This window comes from Pelobates fuscus, chromosome 8 (assembly GCF_036172605.1).
Source record: "Pelobates fuscus isolate aPelFus1 chromosome 8, aPelFus1.pri, whole genome shotgun sequence".
Taxonomy (NCBI): domain Eukaryota; kingdom Metazoa; phylum Chordata; class Amphibia; order Anura; family Pelobatidae; genus Pelobates; species Pelobates fuscus.
In genome coordinates, this window is record NC_086324.1 from 34,044,757 (window position 1) to 34,068,882 (window position 24,126).

The 24,126-nt window shown below is 38.7% G+C and overlaps 1 protein-coding gene across 1 annotated transcript in view; it reads right to left on the bottom strand.

Moving 5' to 3' along the window:
* IFIH1 (interferon induced with helicase C domain 1) overlaps window positions 1-23,161 on the bottom strand; it is a 40,807-nt gene extending 17,646 nt beyond the window's left edge. The window contains exons 1-5 of the mRNA XM_063429677.1: window positions 22,602-23,161; window positions 20,968-21,136; window positions 16,739-16,909; window positions 6,338-6,406; window positions 3,378-3,446 (exon numbers count right to left, since the gene is read on the bottom strand). Of these exons, the coding sequence (XP_063285747.1) occupies window positions 3,378-3,446; window positions 6,338-6,406; window positions 16,739-16,909; window positions 20,968-21,136; window positions 22,602-23,045 (922 nt within the window). The 5' untranslated portion in view covers window positions 23,046-23,161. The remainder of the gene's footprint in view (window positions 1-3,377; window positions 3,447-6,337; window positions 6,407-16,738; window positions 16,910-20,967; window positions 21,137-22,601) is intronic.
* Window positions 23,162-24,126: the final 965 nt, after the last annotated feature.

Here is a 24,126-nt window from a genome sequence, read left to right on the forward strand (position 1 = left end):
TATTTTATAGTTTATTTTTTACATTTTTTATTTTGTAAAATAAAATTAGTAGTATTTTAAAAGTCCTCTGAAGCCTCAGGAATCTTTATTGGGGAGATGCCATCCCCTCAATATTGGCACTATACCTGTTACCTTCAGGACAGGATTTTAATTCTCTGTATAAGGTGAGCTTAATAACTATTCTATATTTTTTTATTGTATTTAGACACATTGGATGCCTCTTATTTTTTGTCTTTGAATGAGGGACAGTTATGCATTAGATATTAAATTATTATATGTAATTAGAATACATAGAGTTGTTTTTTGGTATTTTTCCTGATCATCCTGTTATTTCCCCACTGTTAGCTACTTTTTCTCCATTGATCTGTGAAGCAAATTGTGAGAAATTGCTTCTATCAGTGTACTGCATAATCTGATATTCTCTATATATTTTGTAGCACACTGATTGGTCCATTTTCACACTCTATTGTACTTCTGATTTGGTTTCCAGATTCAACCGAAATTTGTGGGTCTCAAAAAAAATCTTCTATTTTCGGATAAATGGTTTCAGCTGAGCCGAATCCTTTCGCCACAAGTCTACCGTATATATGGAACATGTACTGCATGTACTGCACTGATGAACAAATTGCAGGATATGCATGCTGTCATACTGCATATCTGCATAGGTGCCAAATCATGCGAGAGAGTGTGCCAGTGGCGTTGTGGACTGGCAAAGTCTCCTACTACAAGTAAATTCAGCAGAAGTAAAAGTTCCTCTTCGGCAATATATCGCAATAATGCTAAAACTTTTCTTGAGTTAAGCATAACTCTATAAAATAAAAATATATACAAATAATGTATTTCTCAGGAGGGTAGAAATGCCCCTTAAAATCAATGTGAGCTAAATGTTGAACATTTCTCTTATGGGGAAAAAAAAATACTTCTTGCCATGTTTCTTGGTCTACTAGAACACTAAAATTAAAACAAAAGTGTCCACCAAGATTAATTTGTGAACTTGCCTAAAACTAAATAGGTCATAAGAACGAGACTCGATCTAATGGTAAAACACTTGTCACCTACACTAATGCGGTCATGCTTAAGTGTGCGTTGACATTATCCTCCGATGAGTTAAATGGGTTTTGAGATGATGAGTTGAAATCATCACACCTACAGTGTAACCCCTGCATGAAAAAGGTGAGTCATTTTATAGTGCTCCAGATTACGGATGGCCATGATTAGAACTATGCCGATACTATAACTGTTTCTATGCTAGTTTTAATTGAGGAAATTGTTAAAATACAACTTGAAATATCGTGTTTGTCTAAGTGCAGCTATGATAAACCACATTGAAAGCCTAAAGGGTTACTCCAATCAATATGACATTTGTTCCACCAGGAGATCAGGCAGAGGGAGAACTTGGTCTCAGCATTGGATAGAAAAGTGAGTTTTAGCAATTTTTTTGTTTGTTTTTTGGGGGGATAAGAATAGAAAGGGTTACTCTGACCAAAAACAGTGTTTTCCTAAAACATTTTTGTTTTTTTGTTGGAGTCACAATTAAAGGGTCGCTATAAACACCATAACAACCTTACTAAAAGTCCAGAAAGGCTCATATTGCATTTACTTTTTCTTTTGAAGTCCAAATTCCATACATGGCTTGGGAGATCACCACATACAGCCCAATTAAAAAAAAAAAAAAAACTGAGCAGCATTATGTTATGGAATGTAACCCCTCTGCTGCTGGATGTATAACACCACCTACAGCAGTTTGTTCAAGAGGACAAACTGTCCAATAATATTTGAGGAAATTATAAAAAGTTTTATGGATGTGGATAACATGGGGCTAGAAAAAATAGGCTATGCTATATATTTGTATTTTAATATATATTAAGTAAACTGTGATAATACTTGTAGGAAAACGGGTATATAAGGGAAGAAGTAGAAAAGATATTTAACCCATCGTGACAAATGACTTGACAGTGTAAATGTAGCATAAGGACTTTACCTTGCCATGAGAGGGTTAAACATTGTGAAGAAATATGGTATGAATTAGAATATTTAAAGGGGGATTTAAAGCTCCTTTTACACATCACGTGACAGGATATTATGAATCAGCTTTGTGAGCATGATGGTTTAACACGGTCAATTTAGGTCAGCTGATCTTTTTCGGGGACTTTTGAAAAAGTAGACAAGTTTTTTTTTAACCAAAATAATTACACAAACATTTCTCATGTCAGTTGCGCAAAAAGCAGATTGAAAGGACTGAGAACTTATATAAAAACAAATGAGTTGGCGATTTTTACTGTTTTCATAAATCAAAATTACACATAAGTTTTGCATTTCCACAATGCTGAGTAAGTAAGTAACCATGTTGTATCTTAAGAACATAAATGTGTCCCGGATACATATAAATAGAGGGGGGGAGGGGGAGGGGAATAAAGGAACACATAAGGTAATAAGCATCTTATAAAGTATCATTATGACAGATGCTTAACCCCTTAAGGACCCGTGACATGTCATGATTCGATTTTATTCCAGAAGTTTGGTCCTTAAGGGGTTAAAGGAATACTCTAAGCACCAAAACAACTTTAGCTTAAGGAAGCAATTTTAGGGTCTATCTTATGCCTCCCAGTTCAGTTTTTCACCAGACCTCATCTGTTGCTTCTGTAAATAAAGACCAATCTTTGCATATAATGAACATCCCCACAGGACAAATTAGGACAACATTTGGTCAGTCCAGGTGCCATATATGCAGTAGCAATTTGAAGTGCAGAAGGTATAGAAATAAATATTTTTAGGGGGAGAACACAAAGATATTATTTCACCACTGATTTTACTTTTTCAACAGATTTATTCTTTGCTTTGTTTACACGGAGGGTTAATCCAGCCTCTAGTGGCTGTCTCACAGACAGCTGCTAGAGGCGCTTCCACGATTCTCACTATGACACTGACATCCATAGGAAAGCATTGAGTAATGCTTTCCTATAGGCAGTTTGAATGCGTGCAGCTCTTGCCATGCATGCGCATTCGGCGCTGACGTCAGGAGGAGGAGGAGAGGTCACCAGCACAGAGGGAGCCTGGCACTAGAGAAGGGTAAGTGGCTGAAGGGGTTTTAACCCATTCAGCCCAGCGGGAGGGGGGGCCTGAGGGTGGGGGAGATTTAATAACCCTATAGTGCAAGGAAAACCAGTTTGTTTTCCTGGCACTATAGTGGTCCTTTAAGGCCAAAATAGTAAAAACGGAAAATTTCTCCAAGTCATCTATGCTTCCAGTTCAGCTAATTGTGAATCCCACCAATTTCCACTTTAAATTACTTAAAAGAAAAAAAAAAGTAACTGTACATTACACTTATTTTTTTTGTTTCATTGGTTTCAAACAGTTAACGTGATGTAAAATTTTACCTTCATTGGCCGTCCCGTTACTCTCAAATGATTGGTTTACACTTAAATCAGACAAACTTGAGTTTAGATCTGAAAATAAAAATAACAAGACATATTACCACATGCAATATGTGAAAATCTAGAATCTTATTGCATAAATATGATTTGATTTGACATTTTCATTTTGTTTCCACAGGTTATAAGCAAGATCTTTGGATAATTGAGTAAGCAGCACAACACTACTCTTTCACCACGTTCACTAAACAAATGACCTTTTTTAAAGGTTTTAAGTTGTTGAGCCATGTGTGTATTGTACATCATCTTTTTGCAAGACTGCATGCTTGGAATAAATCCTTACGACAGCAGGATGACACATACTTTGGACTTGGCACTATTTGCCAATCCAACCTTGGTTACCTAGGATTGCACATAAGAAATAGTATATAATATCACCTAAGAAAATTTAGCATTAATAAATATAGAAGAAAACATTGACTATTATTTCCAAAAGCACTTTAAACAGTTAGAATATTAATATAAAACATTCTGGCCAGTTTATTAAAATGTATAAATTGTATTTTAACAGATTTCAGACTAAGTGGCAAATTTAACACTGTGCAAACAAGTCCAGTAACATGATGGCATATATTCAGAATTATTCAGTAAAGTCAGACGTCAAACTGAATTCAAAGTGGATTTCCAATTGAAGACCAAAGTAGCTGAACTGGAAGCATGGCTATTTTTTTCCAGTTTGGCTATATTAGCCTTAAATTTAATGAAGTTAATGAAAATGTCAGGGATATGAATTAAAAAGTACGTTTTAAGGGAAACTATAGTCACCTGAACAACTACAGTTTATTGTATTTGTTCTGGTGAGTAGAATCATTTTGCAGTAAACACTGTATTTTCAGAGAAAAGGCAGTGTTTACATTACAGCCTAGGGATATCTCCAGTGGCCACTCCTGTGATGGCTACTCGAGGTGCTTTCTGGGACACAGCACTGCCATTCAGTGTCTCCACCCTCTGAACACTGAACTTTCCTCAGAGAGATGCATTGTTTCAATTCATCTCTATGAGGATATGCTGATTGGCCAGGGCTGTGTTTGACTTGTGCTGGCTCTGTCCCTAATCTTGCTCCTTGACAGTCTCAGACAATCCTACTGAAAAGCATTGTGATTGGTTCAGATAATCACTTCTGATGATGTTAGGTAAGCAGGCAGATCAGGGGCAGAGGCAACAGCTGCAGACTTGAATACAAGTAAGATATTATTATATATACAGAGGCAAGGGAGGTGGGGGGCTAAATGGTGGATCAGGAATATATGTTTGTGTTCTTGACCCTATAGTGTTCCTTTAAGAAGAAAAAAAAGTTACTGCAACACACTGGCTGTTTTATATATATTATTTAATTTAAAGTTGTATTTTTAAGTATGTAGTTCATCTTAAATGGTGGTATATTAATAAGTACGCACATTTCAAAACTAAATTGCTGCAATTCGCGAAACAGATATCCAAAAACCGTCTAAGAATGTATTTACGTAGTGGAGACAGTTTCTCTGGCTGGTGATCCAGGTGATGGAATCTGCTCAAACACAGCAGTTGTCTCTTGTGGCACTGTGACCATGTAGCTACAGGTATCATTGTATAGCAACACAAGAGAGTGAGCCTGCATGGTACTTTATGACAAGTATCTATATATATATATATATATATACGACATTGTAAGTGTCGTGCATATTAAGGGCTTAATGCAGTTTTGCTAGACAACTCTTTACCACTAAAAAAAGAGAAGAATTAAAAAAGGTCACAAAAGACTACCCTGACTAGGTGAGCAAACAGCAAAACCACTAAATATTCCAACTGGATCCTTTTGTGAGAATAAACTGAGAGTAATTTTCAGAAGGTATGACAAGTAAGGTTATCCCAGAGGATAAAATAATAAAAAGAAAATGTGCCAGCAGGCAAAGAGTAAAAAAATACGCAAAAACTCATTTTGGTCCCCAGGCTTGCTATTAAATAAGCGTATGGCCCACCTATTATCTCACACGTGGACAGTCTTATAATAATAATATTAAATAATAATATAGTAATGGTTCATATAAATGGCAAGTGTGCCAATGGCTAAACAAGCAGACACATTCCGTCATCCATGTTCATGTGGGATGGGTTTACTAAAAATAACTAGAAGGGTCTAGGTGACCCCCTTTCAATTAGGAGAGACTTGCCCAGAGCCCTTTTAGCTCTCAGTGTGTGTGATAGGTTCCAGTGAATCCACTTTCTGTTCAATATCCCCCTCAATAGCTACGTTCAATGTGAGATAAAGAAGGATTTAATAATTAGCAGGGGTTCCGCAGACACACTAAAGAAGACACACTCAATGGACAACCATTTCTTTTACTCATGTGCAGCAGACGAGGGGTTAAGTAGTAGAAGATATGAATCCATGGATACACTGACAACCAATAGGCTCCTTCCTATTACCAAAAACATGTGAAGGGTGCAGGTCAGTGTTACCAGTGCCAGAGGTATACTAGTTTCTTCCCTTGAACTTTAACGGGTTACCCCAACCACCATGACCACTTCAGGTGGTAAGAGTATGTATGTGTAGTGTTACTGATACTGAGGTATCTGCACTCCTGTGCTGGGGGCTAGTTGCACGTGTGACATTGACAGCCCAGAACTCTGTTCCGGAATATCTAATGAATGGGATAGGTGATACACCTAGTGCAGATATGGCTGCGTACTCATACAGTACAACATGTGCAGATAGGTGAAATATGCTGGTTACATTTTGTAGTGTTGTCTGTAAACAAAATAATTTCTGAGACTTGTTAAAACGATGCAATTTCAGTATGTATTTTAAATTAATTAAGTTAGTGTCATTAAAGAAGAGAGGATAGAGGAATCTGAGAGATAAAGAAATATGAAACTTTACATTATATATTTTTTTTTTCATAGGTTCAATTAATATAAAATGTTACCTTCTTTGGACGTTCCGTTAGTTTCCAATGGCTGTTTTTTTCCTACATCTGCGCAACCTGAGTTCAAGTCTGAAAAGAAAAAACAGACACATTAAATGTAAAATATGTGAAATTCTAGAATCCTATTGCATAAATAGGATTTAAAATGTTCATTCTGTTTGTACAGGAAACAGGCAAGATCTTTGGATAATTTAGTAAGCGGCACAACGACAACAACATTACTCTTTCACCATGTTCACTAAATAAATAACCTTCAAAGGTATTAAGTTGTTGAGCCACATGTGTATTGTATAACATCAATTTGCAATACTGCTTACTTGGAAGAAGTCATTACAACACCTGGGTGACACATACTTTCTATTTAGCAAATATTTGCCAATCCAACCTTGGGTACCTTTGACTGTGCATAGGAAATAGTCTGTAATGCCACCTAGGAGAATTTGACATCAATAAGCTTAAAATGTTGACTATACGTTGTGTTTTTTGCACCTACACACAAACAAAACCTACTGCTCATTTATGTGAGTTGGGGATTTAGAGTATTTTCGTTTGAACTCAAAATTGCAGATAATTGAAAAAAGAATGGCAAAATGTTGGTAAAAAAAATTAGCTGGTATGGAAAAAAGTATCCAATTCAGCTTGGCTGGTTAGTAAATAAACGTATAATATAAACAAGAATAAGTCCTGCGCTCAAACTCCCACTACTCCTGGGCGGCAGCAATGACTATGGTACACATCAGCCCCAATACATACAATAAAACCAAAGAAAAGAGTTACTTACGCACTATCCCAAGACCCTACACACATTTAAATAACTGGAGTTTTTTAGCATCAATCTAATGGCCATTAGATGTAAGCCCACCTGACACTTCAACGCAAATCTCTTAGGTCAGGCTTCCTCAAACTCCGACCCTCCAGATGTTGCTGAACTACAACTCCCATGATTCTATGAATGAAATAGATAGGTTGAAAATCAATGGAGTTGTATTTCAGCAACATCTGGAGGGCCGGAGTTTGGGGAAGCCTTTCTTAGGTGAATCCCGCCCTAACAATTCCCAGGTAAAAAAATATCTAATGAGACAGAAATGGATATTTATCTAAACCCCTGCGTTCTTATTAACCCTTAATAGGGAACACGTGGGTTGGGCGGCATCATTGTAACATGGCTGTGTGGAAGCAAATACAATTAGACAAAAAATAAATAAAATAAAAAAAACATGTGTTTACTATTAAGGGTTAATAAGTTTGTAGGGGTTTAGAAAAATACCCCTTTCTGTCTCATTAGAGATTTTTTTTACCAGAGGCTGAGAGAAGCAGGGTGAATGGTTAGTGTAGACAGACAACCTCAAAGACCGTCAAAGAAAAGAGCAGTATACAATAGAACAATTATTAGGTTGTGCCACAGTTTTTTTAAAATTGTGTGTTAAAACACTTTAAAGGTATTTTTTTTAAATGTACTTACAGTAAAAAGGCCAATCAAAAATGTTACAGTCCAAAATATAAGAGATAGAAATTAGTAGGAAGTCCAACTTTGAGGTACATGGATGATGGGGTGTAGATCTATATTCGTGGAAGACTTGGGATAGCTGTTTCTCTTGATCCAATTAAAACATAAGGTAAAAGGAAAAACTAAAATGGTATAGTAAGTCACAGGCACGTAATGGGAAATGTATACTCCGTACTGGTCCTACTCCATTTTAGTTTTTCCTTTTATCTTGTGTTTTAATTGGATCAAGAGAAACAGCCATTCCAAGACTTCCACAAATATAGACCTACACCTCCTCATCCATGTACCTCAAAATTAGACTTCCTACTAATTTCTATCTCTTATATTTTAGACTGTAACATTTCTGATTGGCCTTTTTACTGTAAGTACATTATTTTTAATACCTTTAAAGTATTTTAACACACAATTTTTAAAAAACTGTGGCGCAACCTAATAATTGTTCTATTGAATTTGCCTTGATGTGGCAGGTGGGCCACTCGAGTGATTCTAAAAAATCCTCCGGTTATTTATCTATGTATAGGAACTTGAGCTAGTGCTAACTTTTTTTCTTTTATTGGAACTAAACATATTACGCAAGACTTTACTGGATTCACACATATATAAATAAAATAATGCAAGCTGATTGACTCATATTGTTACAGCTATGTTTGCGGGAACGTTATCACATTTATTAAATAACAATCAATATAACGGAAGATAGAGAAGAAGGTAAATAGAAACATGAAGACGGAAGTCTCTCTCTTTCAAAATTGTAATCTTTGGTAAAGTTAATTTGAAATATTTATAATAAATAATAAGCAAGGAAAATGAAAATATAACAAAATATGGAAACTAAAAAATGGCTAATCGTGAACAAAAAAGTGAAAGTTAGCTGGAGACTAAAATACTAGAGCATTTATTTGGAACTAGCACCATCTGCTGGACAATATTATGTAGTATTTTTCTGCTTTGACGGGGAATTTTAGTACCGTATATACTCGAGTATAAGCCGAGTTTTTCAGCACATTTTTTGTGCTGAAAAACCCCAACTCGGCTTATACTCGAGTCAATAGTCTGTATTATGGCAATTTGCATTGCCATAATACAGACTGGGGCTGTGAGAGAGCGTTACTTTCCTCTCCTGCAGCTCCTGTCAGCTCTCTCCTCCTCCGCGCCGGTCCGTTCAGCACCTCGGTCAGCTCCCAGTGTAAGTCTCGCGAGAGCCGCGGCTCTCGCGAGACTTACACTGGGAGCTGACAGAAGAGCTGACCGGACGGCGCGGAGGAGGAGAGAGCTGACAGGAGCTGCAGGACAGGTAAGTTACAGCTCTGCCAGCCCCCCTCTCTCCCCACTGAACTACCAATGCTGGACCACCAGGGAAGGAGAGCCCCCCTCCCTGCCATGGATCAAGCAGGGAGGGGGGATGAAAAAAAAAAAATTATAATAATAATACAATATTAAAAATAATAATACAAAAAATAATATAAAAAAAAATTAAAATAATAATTACTATACAATAAATAATATTATAACAAAACATGATCAAAATAATAATAAAATAACAATCAAAATGCCCACCCCCCACCAACACATACACAAACACACTCTGCATCACACACACTCACACTTCATTCATATACACACACTGCACTCACACACACACTGCACTCATACACACATTGCACTCATACACACACTGCACTCATACACACACTGCACTCATACACACACTGCACTCATACACACACTGCATTCATACACACACTGCATTCACACACACACTGCATTCACACACACACTGCACTCATACACACACTGCACTCATACACACACTGCACTCATACACACACTGCATTCACACACACACTGCATTCACACACACACTGCACTCATACACACACTGCACACACACTGCACTCATACACACACACTGCACTCATACACACACACTGCATTCATACACACACACTGCATTCATTATATACACACACTGTAAATAAATATTCATCTGGGAGACATCAGCTAGCCAGATGCTTTTTCTGGTTATGTTATAACTGTGACTGCCATACAGAGCATGTAGTTAGTGATATCCTTGTATAGAGATGTCCCGAACAGTTCGCCGGGAACTGTTCGCCAGCGAACATAGCTTGTTCGCGGTCACCGCAGCGGGCAAACATATGCGATGTTCGGTCCGCCCCCTATTCGTCATGGAGGTGGGAGGGTCTGGGAGGGAGGGTCTGCTGCTGATTGGCTGGAATGTGTCTGATGACTGTGAGGTACAGGGTCAAAGTTTTCCTAATTGAATAGTGGGCGAACGGAACATCGCATATGTGCGACCGCGAACAAGCTATGTTCGCTGGCGAATAGTTCCCGGCTAACTGTTCGGGACATCTCTATCCTTGTACCATCATACGATTATTTCATAGAATTATAGTTTATAACTATCTACTACAGGTGCTCCTCACTTAACGACCGAGTTCCGTTCCTATGAGGGTTGTTAAGTGACATGGTCGATAAGCGAGGACCACTGCTTATCATTCGCTAAATTTCTTATTCTTGGGTTTTCATTCACGGAAAAGATGTTCTGCAAAGCTGTGCAAATTATCTCTCTGTATAAACTGTCTTCTCATATAGAGATAGTAAGATAGTTGCTGTGTCCCAAAAAGTAGCAACTATTTGCAACAAATTGCTATAAGAAGGTGAAGTACTGTTGACTGATTGCCTACAAGGGCATTAAAATAGGGGCCGATCATCTAAACGTTTCATTTTAGAACAACGAGGGAGTAATAGATAGGCAGCTCTTGGTGACCCTACCAGTCAATTTGAATTGCTCAATCAATCTTAAGCGGTTTCGATTAGTGAAGTCCCTAGAACAACGTGTATTGCAGTCAAAGTCCCTGTTAGTAGGTTGCTGTTGAGTTCAGCACAGCTGTAACCTATTGAACAGGGTAATCATCTAAAGTATAATATAGAAGTCAACCTAGCAAGAATTCTAAAGTATAGATAAACAGTTTAAAGGACCATTATAGTACCAGGAAAACAAACTTGTTTTCCTGGCACTATAGTGTTAATAGGTCCCCCCCCCACCCTCAGGGTCCCCCTCCTGCTGGGCTCAAGAGGGGTTGAGGGGTCAAACACTTACCTTTCTCCAGGGCCGGGCTTCCTCAGCGCTGGGGACTCTTCTCCCTCTTCCGACGTCATCCGCTGAATGCAAATCACAGTGAGAAGCGCGGAAGCACCTCTAGTGGCTGTCAATGAGATTAACCCGAATGTAAACATAGCAGTTTCTCTGAAACTGCTATGTTTACAGCTGCAGGGTTAACCCTAGATGGATCTGGCACCCAGACCACTTCATTGAGCTGCAGTGGTCTTGGTGCGTGTAGTGGTCCTTTAATCCTATGGTCTCTGGAGTTAGCTGCACTTCTGCCTTCATAGACACCTAATAATCCTATCTATTATCTGCTAAATACACAGTTCTAATTTCTAATAGCAAGGATATAGTACACACAGATGGTCACTACAGAAATATGATCATTTTGATAGACTAGAAACATTCCCACGTCTAAAAGGAGCTAGCGTATATGTCAGGCATTCTCAGTTCTGTAAAAAAAAAAATCACGGAGCCTCTGAATAGTTTAGTGGTCTTTCTACAGAACTGAGAATGTTTGACTTATACACTAGTTCCTTTCTGCTTCTCCAGTTGTGCTTCCAGTTTGGCTGCTGCACCTTAAATTTGAAATTCACTCTTATAAACTTAAATCTCATACACTTTGTTAAAGTCACCTGACTAGGGTAAAAGAATGCAGGAAAGGGTAAAGTGCACCACTCCCTTGATAATGATCTCACCCCAGGCCACTCGTCCATTTGAGTCTGTGTGCAGAGCATGACTTAGTCCTCCGCTGGCTGAGACTGCAGAGCATGTCCACCCTCACTTTTGGCAGTCTGAAAGAAGTTGTATTTGGTGGACACCCCGCCTACATTGCTGGGGGCTAAATATTTAACTGTTGACTAGTAGTGTCAGCTTTTTTCATTTTTGTTGGGGGAGGAGAGGGAAGGGGAAGGGCACATGTATAGGTAACTGTACTGGTGAGAGTTTGAGAGAGGGGGGACTGAGCTCCAAAAGGTTTAGTTGCAGAACTGTAAGATGGGCCAGTTGATAGGGATCTACATATATGTAATCAAGCTGTTTGTCATTTGTGATTAATTTGTTCGTGTGTGATGGGGATTGTACATGTGTAACTGTTTTATTTTAGTTTTATATTTATTTCAAAATGGATCAGTGTATTGCAAAACAAGTATTATGTATATATTTTATAGTACACTGATCGAATGAGAAAAAGTAATCAATAGAGGGAAAAAAGGAGTAGCAGTAAAAAAATATATATTAGAAATGTATCTATATTATCTACAAAATATAGATTTTTATTGCCACTTCTCCTTTTTTCCACCCTTTATGGGTCACATCTCACTCAACCTGTGAATATAATCAACATTTGGAGTTCCATCCGTGAAGCCCAAAAAAATAGATGTCCCACTCTACCAACGATATCTTAGTTCTGTATTGCCCCTGTCTCCCCTTCTTTCTTCTGTACCGAACTGTTTTAACAGTGTATTCCCACCGTCTACAAGCAATATATAATATATACGAACATTAAAATAAAGAATTAAAAAATTTATTTGGCTCCACAGATGGATGTCAAAATCACAAATCAAACAAACATGCTCATCCATTGCGCGAGTCATTTGTTATATGTTCATTTAGCACTTGAATTCGGACGACCTGACAAGTTTTGTTTGTCTAGTGCTGTTCACATAAATGTAAAATATTTCCATTTTGTTAGGTTTCCCTGTTCTTTCAAAAGTCCCATAGGCATGTCTCTGCTCAAGCAAATGGCAGTGTAGAGAGTAATGTAATTTACATGCCATGCCCTAACTGTGCCTCATACAGCCACACATTCCATGTAATAAAAAGAGAAACTGTGGAGGATTTGCTACAAAAATAAAAGCTCAATCTGTAGCAAATTTTTAGTTTGCTTTGGGGTTGTGCAAATATTTCCGAAGTGACATTTCTGCAGTGTGATGGAAATTGAGGATAGGTTTAGAGCTGCTTTAAAGGACCACTATAGTGCCAGGAAAACAAACTCGTTTTCCTGGCACGATAGTGCCCTGAGGGTGCCCCCACCCACTGGGTCCCACTGCCGCCAGGCTGAAGGGGAAAGAAGGGGTTAATCCCTTACCTTTCTCCAGCGCCGGGCTCCCTCGGCACTGGGGACTCTCCTCCTCCACAGCGACGTCATCGGCTGAATGCACATGCGCGGCAAGAGCCACGTGCGCATTCAGCCAATCCATAGGAAAGCATTCTCAATGCTTTCCTATGGACACTGGCATCTTCTCACTGTGAAAATCACAGTGAGAAGCGCGGAACAGCCTCTAGCGGCTGTCAATGACACAGCCACTAGAGGCTGGATTAACCCTAAAGTAAACATAGCAGTTTCTTTGAAACTGCTATGTTTACAGCAGGCAGGGTTAATCCTAGATGGACCTGGCACCCAGACCACTTCATTGAGCTGAAGTGGTCTGGGTGCCTATAGTGGTCCTTTAAAAGAACACACTAGGCACCAGAACCTCTACAGCTTAATGTAGTGGTTCTGGGGCAAACAGCCTGACAGCCTCAATCATGTAAACACTGCCGTTTATGAGAAAAGGTAATATTTACATTGCTGCCTAAGGTCACTTCTAGTGGCTGTCATTCAAATAGCCACCGGAGGGATTTCAAGGGTTTGGTCCTGCAAAGATTGCAGGACCGATGTTCAGCATCTCCACACTCTGCACGGAGACGCCGAGCACTCCCCATATAGATACACTGACAGAGAAGAAGCATGGGGAGATCCTGATTGGCACAGCCAGCGTTTTGCCACACATGCGCACTAGCATCCAAATGCTTCCCTTTGAGAAAACATTGGATTGAGTAAGATCATAAGCACATAGGTCTCAGCCAGGGAGATCGCATAGAGACTGATGCTGCGAGGGCTAACAGATAAGTAAATTGCTTTATTTATTTCATCTGCAAGGGCCCAGATAGCTAAATAGTTATTTTAGATTTTTAGAACTTACATGAAGATGGAACACATATGATTTCCAAAGCAAAAGGCATGACTCGCAAATGAGGATTATCGACATCAGGTGGACCAGCGCCATCCCGGTTGGCTGTGAGGCAATTACGGAGAAGCAAACCAGGGTTTTTAAACCCAGGACTTAGTAGAATTGTCAGACACACACTAAATACCCCTGAGGAAGTCTATTTATAGACAAAATGCGTAGGGTGAAAGAACACAGTTTTTCCTGTGTTTTACTGATTGCCTTAACAACAGATTTCTGGGTCCTGGAGGCTGTATGCAGAATTTCTCCTGAGAGTAAAGAAACTGTGATGGGCTTTTACTTTTTAATTATCTTGTGAGTGCATAAAATAAAGTGTTCTTTTTGGTGTTATACAGTATTGCACTGTGTTTTGTTTCTTTTCTCCTAAGAAGCACAGAAGTTGGGAAGTAGAGAAGAAAAGAAGTTCTACCGATATTTTCCTATTCTGCCTGCTTTAACTTTACGCTTGTGAGTGCATTTTTACACTAGCTATCATCTGGTGTTTTTTGATCTGCACCATTTGTGGTCCTTTCTGATTTTATTTTGTCGGTTGTTTATTTCTCCATGTATATGTATATTCAGAAGATCCGAGGAATCTTCTAAACATCTACTATTTTATAGGATAACTTATTTTCATAATTGCCCCCTTTTTAACCACTGGTGTTTTATATTGCATAAGGGTTTTTTATGTTTTTTTTTCTCATTTGAGCAGGACCCTCCTCCCCTACTGTTCCAGCATGTTAATCATGAGTTGGTGATATGTAAATAATTGTAGTAACACTCTAGCATTTAGAATACGTGTTTCTATACCTGACACTATACTGTTCCTTTAAAAGAACACCGTGTGTTTAGGAATACATAGCTGTAATCCTAATGCTAAAGCACTGGTGCTCATGTACAATTTGGTGTACCCCCCTGTAAAATAAAAATAAAAACAAAGTAATAATTTTGAAAACTAATTCGGCACTGGCGCAACCTCTTCCTTCAGTAATGCACGCTTCCAGGGTGGCGGACCAATCCAATGCTCCTCAAAGAGGAACATTGGGCACCTTAGGCACATGTGCGCTGCTCGCCGTGATGTGCCTAAGTTACTGCCATTGAGAATCAATGAATACAATCATTCTCAATGGCTGACCCAGACGGCACTTCACATGCATGTTACGGTATGAGAACTGGGAAGTAACTTTCCCTGCTCTCATACCGAGAGTGCTTGAGGCCACACTTCGAAGCCCTCTAATTAATTACCTAGAGGCTTTTGAGGGGTAGGAAAAGGGTACAAGATTGCAGGCACTATGACAACTTCATTAATATGAAGTTGTCAAAGTGCCTACAGCGTCCCTTTCAGTTTTAAGTGTGCATGGAACATTACCTGTTAGTTAAACATTTGGCAAATACAATAATTAAGAAAAAAAAACGTATTATATGTAATATAAGTTAGGTGTTTGTTATTTTGCAATTCATGGCAGGGTAGTATTCTTCATCCTATGAGTACGTCAAACATCAGTTTAAATGTATGAGACCCCATTTTATTAGAGGGACACTCCAGATCACTAAAGCACTTTAGCTTGCTGAAAAGCTTTATATGTGAAGAGAGCAGACTCTTTTTTTCCATTTTTGAAATAGTGGAGATTTAATTCGAAATATATACTTTTATAAAATTATACTGGTTACACCCCCTGACTTTTCAAGCAGACAACTGTAACTTCCTGGTTTGGTTGGCTTATTTGCATTGACCTCAAGAGCCTTGCACAGAATAATAATAATAACATACATCATTCATTTAAGTAGTGTATCATTATTTTGTTGCACATTGTACATGTTAAATGAAAACCTTCATCAGTTTGTAGCATTTAAAAAATTGCATGAATTATAACTTATATGTGTATCATTTTGTAATGTGCAACAAAATGTAGAAATGATACCTTGTAAAATGATGCATATTAATATCAAAGAGAAATCACATTGCTCACCAATCGTAATGAATAGAAACATATTAGAAAAAGTGAACTGAATGGTGTCTCATACTTTAAACATAATTCGTACCATCAGAGGTTACAAACAGTTGTGAAAGTCCTAAATTAAAAAGGAAAAAAAACTATAGAAAAGGTTGGCATACTGGTGTTATTATGTGTAGAGATGTCCCGAACAGTTCGCCGGGAACTATTCGCCAGCGAACATAGCTTGTTCGCGGTCTTCGCGGCGGGCGAACATATGCGATGTTCGGTCCGCCCCCTATTCATCATCATTGAGTAAACTTTGACCCTGTACCTCACAGTCAGCAGACACATTCCAGCCAATCAGCAGCAGGCCCTCCCTACCAGACCCTCCCACCTCCATGACGAATAGGGGGCGGACCGAACATCGCATATGTTTGCCCGCCGCGGCGACCGCGAACAAGCTATGTTCGCCGGCGAACAGTTCCCGGCGAACTGTTCAGGACATCTCTAATTATGTGGTGTTATTATGTTACTGTTGCAGAGCAAACAATGTATTGTTACCTGTTACTATGAAAATGTAGACTTACTCTTTTGCTCTTGAAAGTTGGAAACAGACAATTATTATCATTCAAAGCCTTCAATTAACAGAGGCTCGTTTCTAATTAAAATAATTATTGGTAGCTCAGTCACAATTATAGATATTTATAGATATATATCTTTTATAGAGAGGATGTGCAAAATTTATTTTTCCCCTGTTTTCCTCTGAAGGTTATAAAAAAATCTATTTTCCCACCTTTTGCTGCCATGTTTGTACAAGACATTTTTTTTTAACTCCATTACCTGGTGGAGCAGAGCTTTCCAGACATGATATTTCATGAACTCTGAGGTCACTTGCAAGATCCTGCTTTTCGTTTTCACTATTCACAAGTGACTCACAAGTCTTCTCTTCCTGCTGTGAGTGGCCATTGGAATCGTGTTTATCTGTCACTGTTTGTGCATTCCCATTAATCTCTGTTATAGAAAAAAAGATACTCTTTACAGAACTTCATCATTGCAAATATAAAACTCTCCATATAAATATGGGGAGGACTTGGAAGATACTAAATAAATGCTAGAAAACTGAAATGCATAGTTAAAAGAACACAATAGACACATAGTCCACGTCCTCTCAATAAACTGATCTGGGTGCCACGGCAGCTAAAAACATTGCCATTGTGCAGGAACAGTGATGTTTTCTTTGTAGGGTTAACCTGCCTCTAGTAGCTGTCAATATGATAGTCACTATAGAAAGGTCTGTAAAATAAAAGAAAAGTTAAACAGCTGGTTTTACCTAGTTTTAATCTGGGGGTCTCAGAGAGACCAAATTATTGGCGCAACACAGCGTTTTGCTGATCAAAGCCACAAAGAGGGAGCTTCCCCAACAAGACCAGGGCAACACAAGACAAAAGGTAAATAAACTAAATTAAAGCCCATATAACTTCCATTTATATGTCATGACATATAAATGGAAGTTAAAGCCCAGTATTGAACCAGATGCACTTGAGACTGTATATTTATAAATTTTTATTTGTTGAAATAAATTCATTTTATATTTATTTTGGAGTCTGCTGAAATTTCATCGGCTTCAAGCTCTGGAGGACCCATTTGACGTATCCTCATTATATTTCTCAAGGAGGAGACAACACGCTTTATACGTTTAGAGCTAACTTTCAAAAAGCTCTGAAAATTGTGAGTTTGATGTAAAATCTTTTCTCATCACTTACATTATATATACAGATTACACTATGTCTGCTATATTTATTTGTCTATAGGTTACTAGAAAATCTGACTATTCGAATATAATTGTATATATAGAAGGTAACACTGATTTCTTTCTGTGAGCGCTTATTACCTTTATCTATCTTAATATTTGTATTCCTAACACTATAGTGTTCCTTTAAGGTTAAAATAGCTGTGACTTTTGGCCTCAGTTGACATAGTGGGATTGATGTGTCGTGAGTCCTTAAAGGAACACTCCAGTACCATAATCACTATATCCCTCTTTAAGCAAATGAACACCTCCCTACACCACCAGGCTTAGCTCAGTTTAGTGCTTGCTGGCTGCAGAGGAGGAGGAGGTGGTGGTTGCCCAGTGGACCCCAGGTAAGTAGCCAAATTGTTCTCAAACTGTTAGACTATTTACATTGGAAGTGAGCTAGGGCGTTCCTGATAATGTAATGACTAGACTTGTGCATTTGGTTTCAAACAAACTGCAATTTGTCCAAATTATGGGGAATTCCAGGTTGTCCGAATTCTGCAACACAGAATGACCAAATGGACGTTATCATGAAACAAATGACATGAAAATGGATGAATAAGTTTGTTTGATTTAGGATTCAGAAGTCTGTCCGTGGCACCAAAAACAAAAAGATGATTAATAGGAAAAAAAGATGATTGTTGGCTAGGGAAGAGCCACTAAATGTTAATTTTATCCACAGATAAAGTAACAAGTGACCAAAGGAGGGGAAAGAAAAAGAGGCGGAGTTAAAAAAATAAAAAAAAATTGTTATTTATAAATTTTATATTTAATTAATATACATTTTCTTTTACGTTTCCTCCTTTTTTAGCTCTATTGGTTACTTCTTTTCTACGTGAACTATAAACCTAATGGTGGGAAAAAGCACCTATCAGTGTAGATAGAGATGATAGAGAAAGATTGAGATAGCTAGATGGAGAAATGTAAATATAATAATTTGTAAATAATTTGCAGTACACAGATTGGCCCATTTTACCACCATGTTGGCTTTTCCAAAAAGTTATTCTGGAAACGATTGCATGGACGAATGTTGTACCACTAAAAAAAAAATGTTCGGTCGAATCAATTAGTTTTTCCAGTAACCATCACAGACAGCCTTAGTGGTCAGATTGCAATAGCGTTTCAGAGCTAATATTAGTGGAAGAACGGAGCTAAATATGGCCAGGCTTCCCAGCAATTGCACGTAGCAGGCAAGAAAAAGAATATGCCAGATGGGTGATTACAAGGCCTAACTGAGCATGTACTGGGTTCCTGTTAAAAAATAAATTAAATAATCAGTTGCTGTTGTATAGGTACACAAGGGGCACATTTTGTGGGTTCTTGTAGAAGAGTAGAATGTTGGGATATGAGCAACTGCAGCTTTTGCCCTGAGTTTATCATGCTTGCTTAAAAAAAATGAAGTGCTAGCAATGATTCAGGAATGGGAGAAGGTAATTGTCATGCCAAGGATGCATAATTAATTGTTGCACAATAGAATATTGCCATTTAATGTAATTTGTGTAGTGCATATATGAATTGGCCACTTGGTTGCAAGGTCAGATGACAGAAGGGGTAATGTAAATGGTATAGGAATGTAAAAGGGGGCAGATGGTTTACAACATGGATTGATACTTTGATTAATCAAAGGCTCTGCAAGGTGTGAAATTCTACACTTGAGATGCCTGGATGTCTAGTTCCAATGTAAACTAACTGACATCAACAATATGGCCCGTACCTCTTAATTGATGAGTTAATTTATTTGATATGTTAATGATCATTAGCTTTCAAGAAAGAAAAAAAACAGCCTTCCAGTATTATATCCAAAGGTATCATATCCAAAAGACACATTAATACTTACCAACAGAATAATAACATTAATACTTACCAACAGAATAATAACATTAATATTTACCCACAGAATAATAATTAATCTCTTTTATTATATTTAGAATGGGACAAGCACAATCTGCTAATCAAGCCTAAACATGATTTGCGTAACTTACCCATATGGGAAGCAATTGTGATGTCCGCTATATTGGGTTACAGATAAGGAGTGTGACATATTGATGGAATGAAAAAATGGTAGCAAATTCGTAGAAGCAATTATTATTTCTGTGGCAAGTACATAAAAGGAGATAGAACCAAATGTTTCCATTTTGATTGATGTTGGTCTGAAACACAAGGGTGTGGTCACTTATTGTTTCTACAGGTACGCCTTAACTCCACCCCTGGGCAAGACTCGGTAATCCACAGGGTATATATCTAATGATTCTGAAATGTGTTAGGACTTGCTTGAGGCCAAAATCTGATTTTGAGTATGTCACCATCTTCCTTGCCAGAGACCCCCTGGGGAGAAGTTTTAATTTGAAAACCTGATTAAGTAATTAGGACTTCTGTTATTTTATCCTTTTTGTTTTTATCTGTTGTTGGTGTAAATAATTTATCATCTATTTTTTGTATGCACTGTGACTATTGTTTGCTCATAATAAATATTCCTCTATTAAGTTCTGCCTTTGTCTGGTAAAGAATCACGTTACCTGAAGAGACTAATTAGTGTTTTGCAATTGCTTAGATATTGTGCTACGTTGGTTGTATTTGGTGGGATTTTATTAATAAGTTACCTGGGAGGCCAAGACACCCCATTTATAAATTGTCTTGGTGGTGGCAGCGTTAAAATAATAATATTTTTATTATTATGGTTAAGTGTGGGTGGTGTTAAGTGGGATTTTATCATTATTTCCGGTCTAGTGCAGACAAATAGTGAACTTTAACCCTTTCACCACCACAACTACGTCACGCACACTCTTGAGTAGAGTGCGTTCATGACAGTAATGTTGGTAAAAGGGCCCATAAACAGTCAGGAGGCTGATGAACAGGACGAAGAATATCTGATGGCAAATATATGATTGACGAGTTAAAGAAATGTTTTTGTAAGCCTTGAGAGTTGTAAGGCTATGCATGGGGACATTCAGCATCACCTGAATTCCCATAGGGTGAAACCCTAATGCGAGGGCGGTCTCCCCCGCCAGCTGATGTTGAGGGCAAGGGCCGGAGGCGGAACAGAGCCAGCACTGAGAGACATCGGTGCTGGATTGAGGTAAGTGACAGAAGGGGTTATTAACCCCTTCTACACCACGGGGAGGGAGGTGGGTTGTATAGGGAACTATAGTGCGAGGAAAACAACCCTTTAATCCTGGAGTCATGCTGATGATTGTACAGCACGTAAACCTTGAGGGATAAAGAAAATTAAATGTTAATAGTAAATAGATGCATTGTGAGTGGGAAAGATGAGTACCTGTACAATCTTCAAATGTGCCTCCTGTTAAATAATTGGCAAGCTCATTATATTCCATTTTACGTAACACGCTCACAAATTTTGAAAACCAATCTTTCTTTTTTGTTATCCTAGTGAGAAGTTCTCTGCTTGCTGCTATTTCTCCATTCTGTCGACATTTAGTAGTTATCTGCAAGGAAAAATATAAACCATCACTTTAAAGATATTTATTGTAATCATTACATTGTCCAGCATTTAAAGATTAGACAATTCTTACATAGTATCCAATTGACACCATAGAAAGACAAAAACGCTTCCATTTTCTGGCTTATATATCATTAGTGTATTCCACAGTGAGTGGGTTAAAGTCAATCAATCAAATGATTTTGGCCCTGTAATCTGCTTCCTTACTGTAATCAGTCGTGAAGCTGGCCCCCTGGCTGACTTAAAGCTTTGCTTCATAAAGTGAATAAAAAAAGTAAAAGAGTACTTGTCATGATACCTTATCTTTCTCCCATGGACCCGCGAGGTGTCGCTCCGGGTGCAGACTCCTCCCATCAACAGCACAGCATGTCGGACGCCGGATGCTCTCCGCATGCCTCCTTTTATGACGCTTTTTATTCAAAATATTCCACGCTCTTTGATGTTTTGCTTTTGTTCAGTGCCCTATTGTGGTTTACTGGTTGTTCCCTCTAGTGCTATCCTGTTACCTGTCTGTATCTTGGCATTTTGACTCAGCTTGTGTTTATTTACTATTCTTCGTTCTGGTATCTTGACTCGGCTCGCTTTCTCGTTTATCCTGTTTTCTGGTTCCTGACTCGGCTATTCCTTATCGTTATCCTGATCTCTGGTTTTCCTTGACTTTGGCTATTCTACCTAAGTTAAACCCGGCCAATCTAAGGTCCGGTAATACTATTTCTATTTGGGTTATATTCTGCGTGTTTGGGTCACTTGTCGTGACTGTACTCCACAATTATTATTAAAGGAGAATTGAAAAACTGATTTAGATTCAGGGTCCTTTTCACTAGTGTGCTAAAAAAAAACGCTCCTTACCTGCAATCCAGAGGCAATCTGAGCATTAAAGGAACACTATACGGTCAGGAATACAAACGTATTCCTAACCCTATAGTGTTTAATCCACTGTTTAGGTGGCTTGCCCCCCTTAGAAAATGTTAAAACTCACCTTGTTTCCAGCGCCGCGCGGATCCACTGATGCTGGCCCCGTCCCCGATCCGCCTTCTTGGTGACATCATCAGAATTTCAGATTTTTAGCCATAGGGAAAGCATTGGATTGGCTGAAATCGACAAGGAGGTGGGATGGGGCATGGCCAAATACGGTTTTGGCCAATCAGCACCTCATCATAGAGATGCATTGAATCAATGCATATCTATGAGAACATTTTGGTGTCTCAATGCAGAGCGAGGAGACGCCTAACAGCAGTGCTACCTACTGTGCAGCAGTGCCCCAGGAAGCACCTCCAGTGGCCATCTGAGGAGTGGCAATATGGAGGTGTCCGTAAAGGGCAATGTAAACACTGCCTTTTCTCTGAAAATGCCTGAAGACAATGATTATACTCACCAGAAAAACTACATTAAGCTGTAGTTGTTCTGGTGACTATAATGTCCCTTTAACCACAACAGTGATTCAAACTTACCACATCTACATCTTCTAGAGTGCATATCCCACACGCGAAGCACTCTTGACTTGTTTCTCTCGGTGCTAACTTTTTAACAAGTTCTGGGCATAGAATACGAATGAGTTGTTCACACTCATCGTGCTTTGCCTCCAGTGAAGGGGATGGAATGTTTTCTGGAGATACGTATAATTCAGCTTGTGAGCATTCAGTCTCCTTCAAAGCGTTAACAAATTCTTCAAACCATCCCAGGTCTCGGGGACCTCGTTCTATGTGATCTAATAGCAGTTTTGCTGCTGAGAGCTCTCCACAATTTTGAACTTCAGCTTTTATTCTGGTTTGGATCTCAGCACTGAGTGACGGCAAATGATCTAAAACTGATGTAATCTGGATGGTCTTGATAAGCCTGTCTCGAAAGCATTTTATCATGAACAGGTTGACGTCTTCACTGCTGCTATCAGCCATTGCAAGAACGTGTTCTAACAACAGTTCAGCCAAATGCAATTCTCAATGCGTCCTTCCTGGTTAAAGTCTCCGAGCATTTTGGCTTTGTCAGACTCAGGCTGCTTTATATAGCCATAGAGTAAATTCTGCTTTCGGTTTTCAGTTTCGATTCTCTGTCATCTGAGCAGGGAATGTTTTTAGCTTTATCTTGGAAGCCCAGCCCCTTACATTCAGCTGATTTTGCTCTCTCACTTACATCATTCCTGGGAAACAGAAGCTCAAAAGCGAGATTTCACCCTTTCTATTTATTTTAGAAACACAGGGCATTTTTTTCTTTTTTGCAAACAATCCAACAATGAAAACCTAAGCCACATTACAAGTAGCTGGAGCGTGGAACTGCATAATTATCTTTATTACCTCTTTTTCTTTAATTCAGGTAACAACAAAACTGCACTATTAAAATGGTCAAATGCAGCAAGTTTGTACAGAGTTTTTATAGCATTTCAGAGCTTAGAAAGTGCCCCACTCTGAACAAGAAAATCTTCAATTCCCACTTAATTTTATTTTTGTTAATATCAAGAGGGACATTTAGATTTATTTACAGTCAGTCATTAAATCCGAGCCACATGTGATTTATGTTTGGACCCTACCATCGCGTGGAAATATTGGGGCAATAAAAACTGAGAACAAACAAAAATATAGGGGAACTCAATAGAATGCCCTTCGGTTAGTCCCCGCTCCGGTCTCGCTCCGCTCCGCTCCGGTCTCAATAGCTCAAGGAAGCAGGCTGAAGGGTCAGTGTTAGGACCCGCTTAGGGGGGTCTGCCTTGACGTTGGCAGGTGGGCATTCCCTCCAATGGCCATTGGAGCAACTAAATGACCTCCATTTGTCTAAATATACATAGGGATTAAGGAGAAAGCGCAAGTAACATTTTCTTTTCTTTGGTTTTTACTATATATTGGGGCTGATGTGTATTGTAGTCGTTGCTGCTGGCCCAGTGGTAATGGGACTAAGCGCAGGACTTCTCTTTTTGTATTTGAGTTTATGCTCACTTGTGTCATTACAGAGTAGTGATGTTGCGAACATAAAATTTTCGGTTCG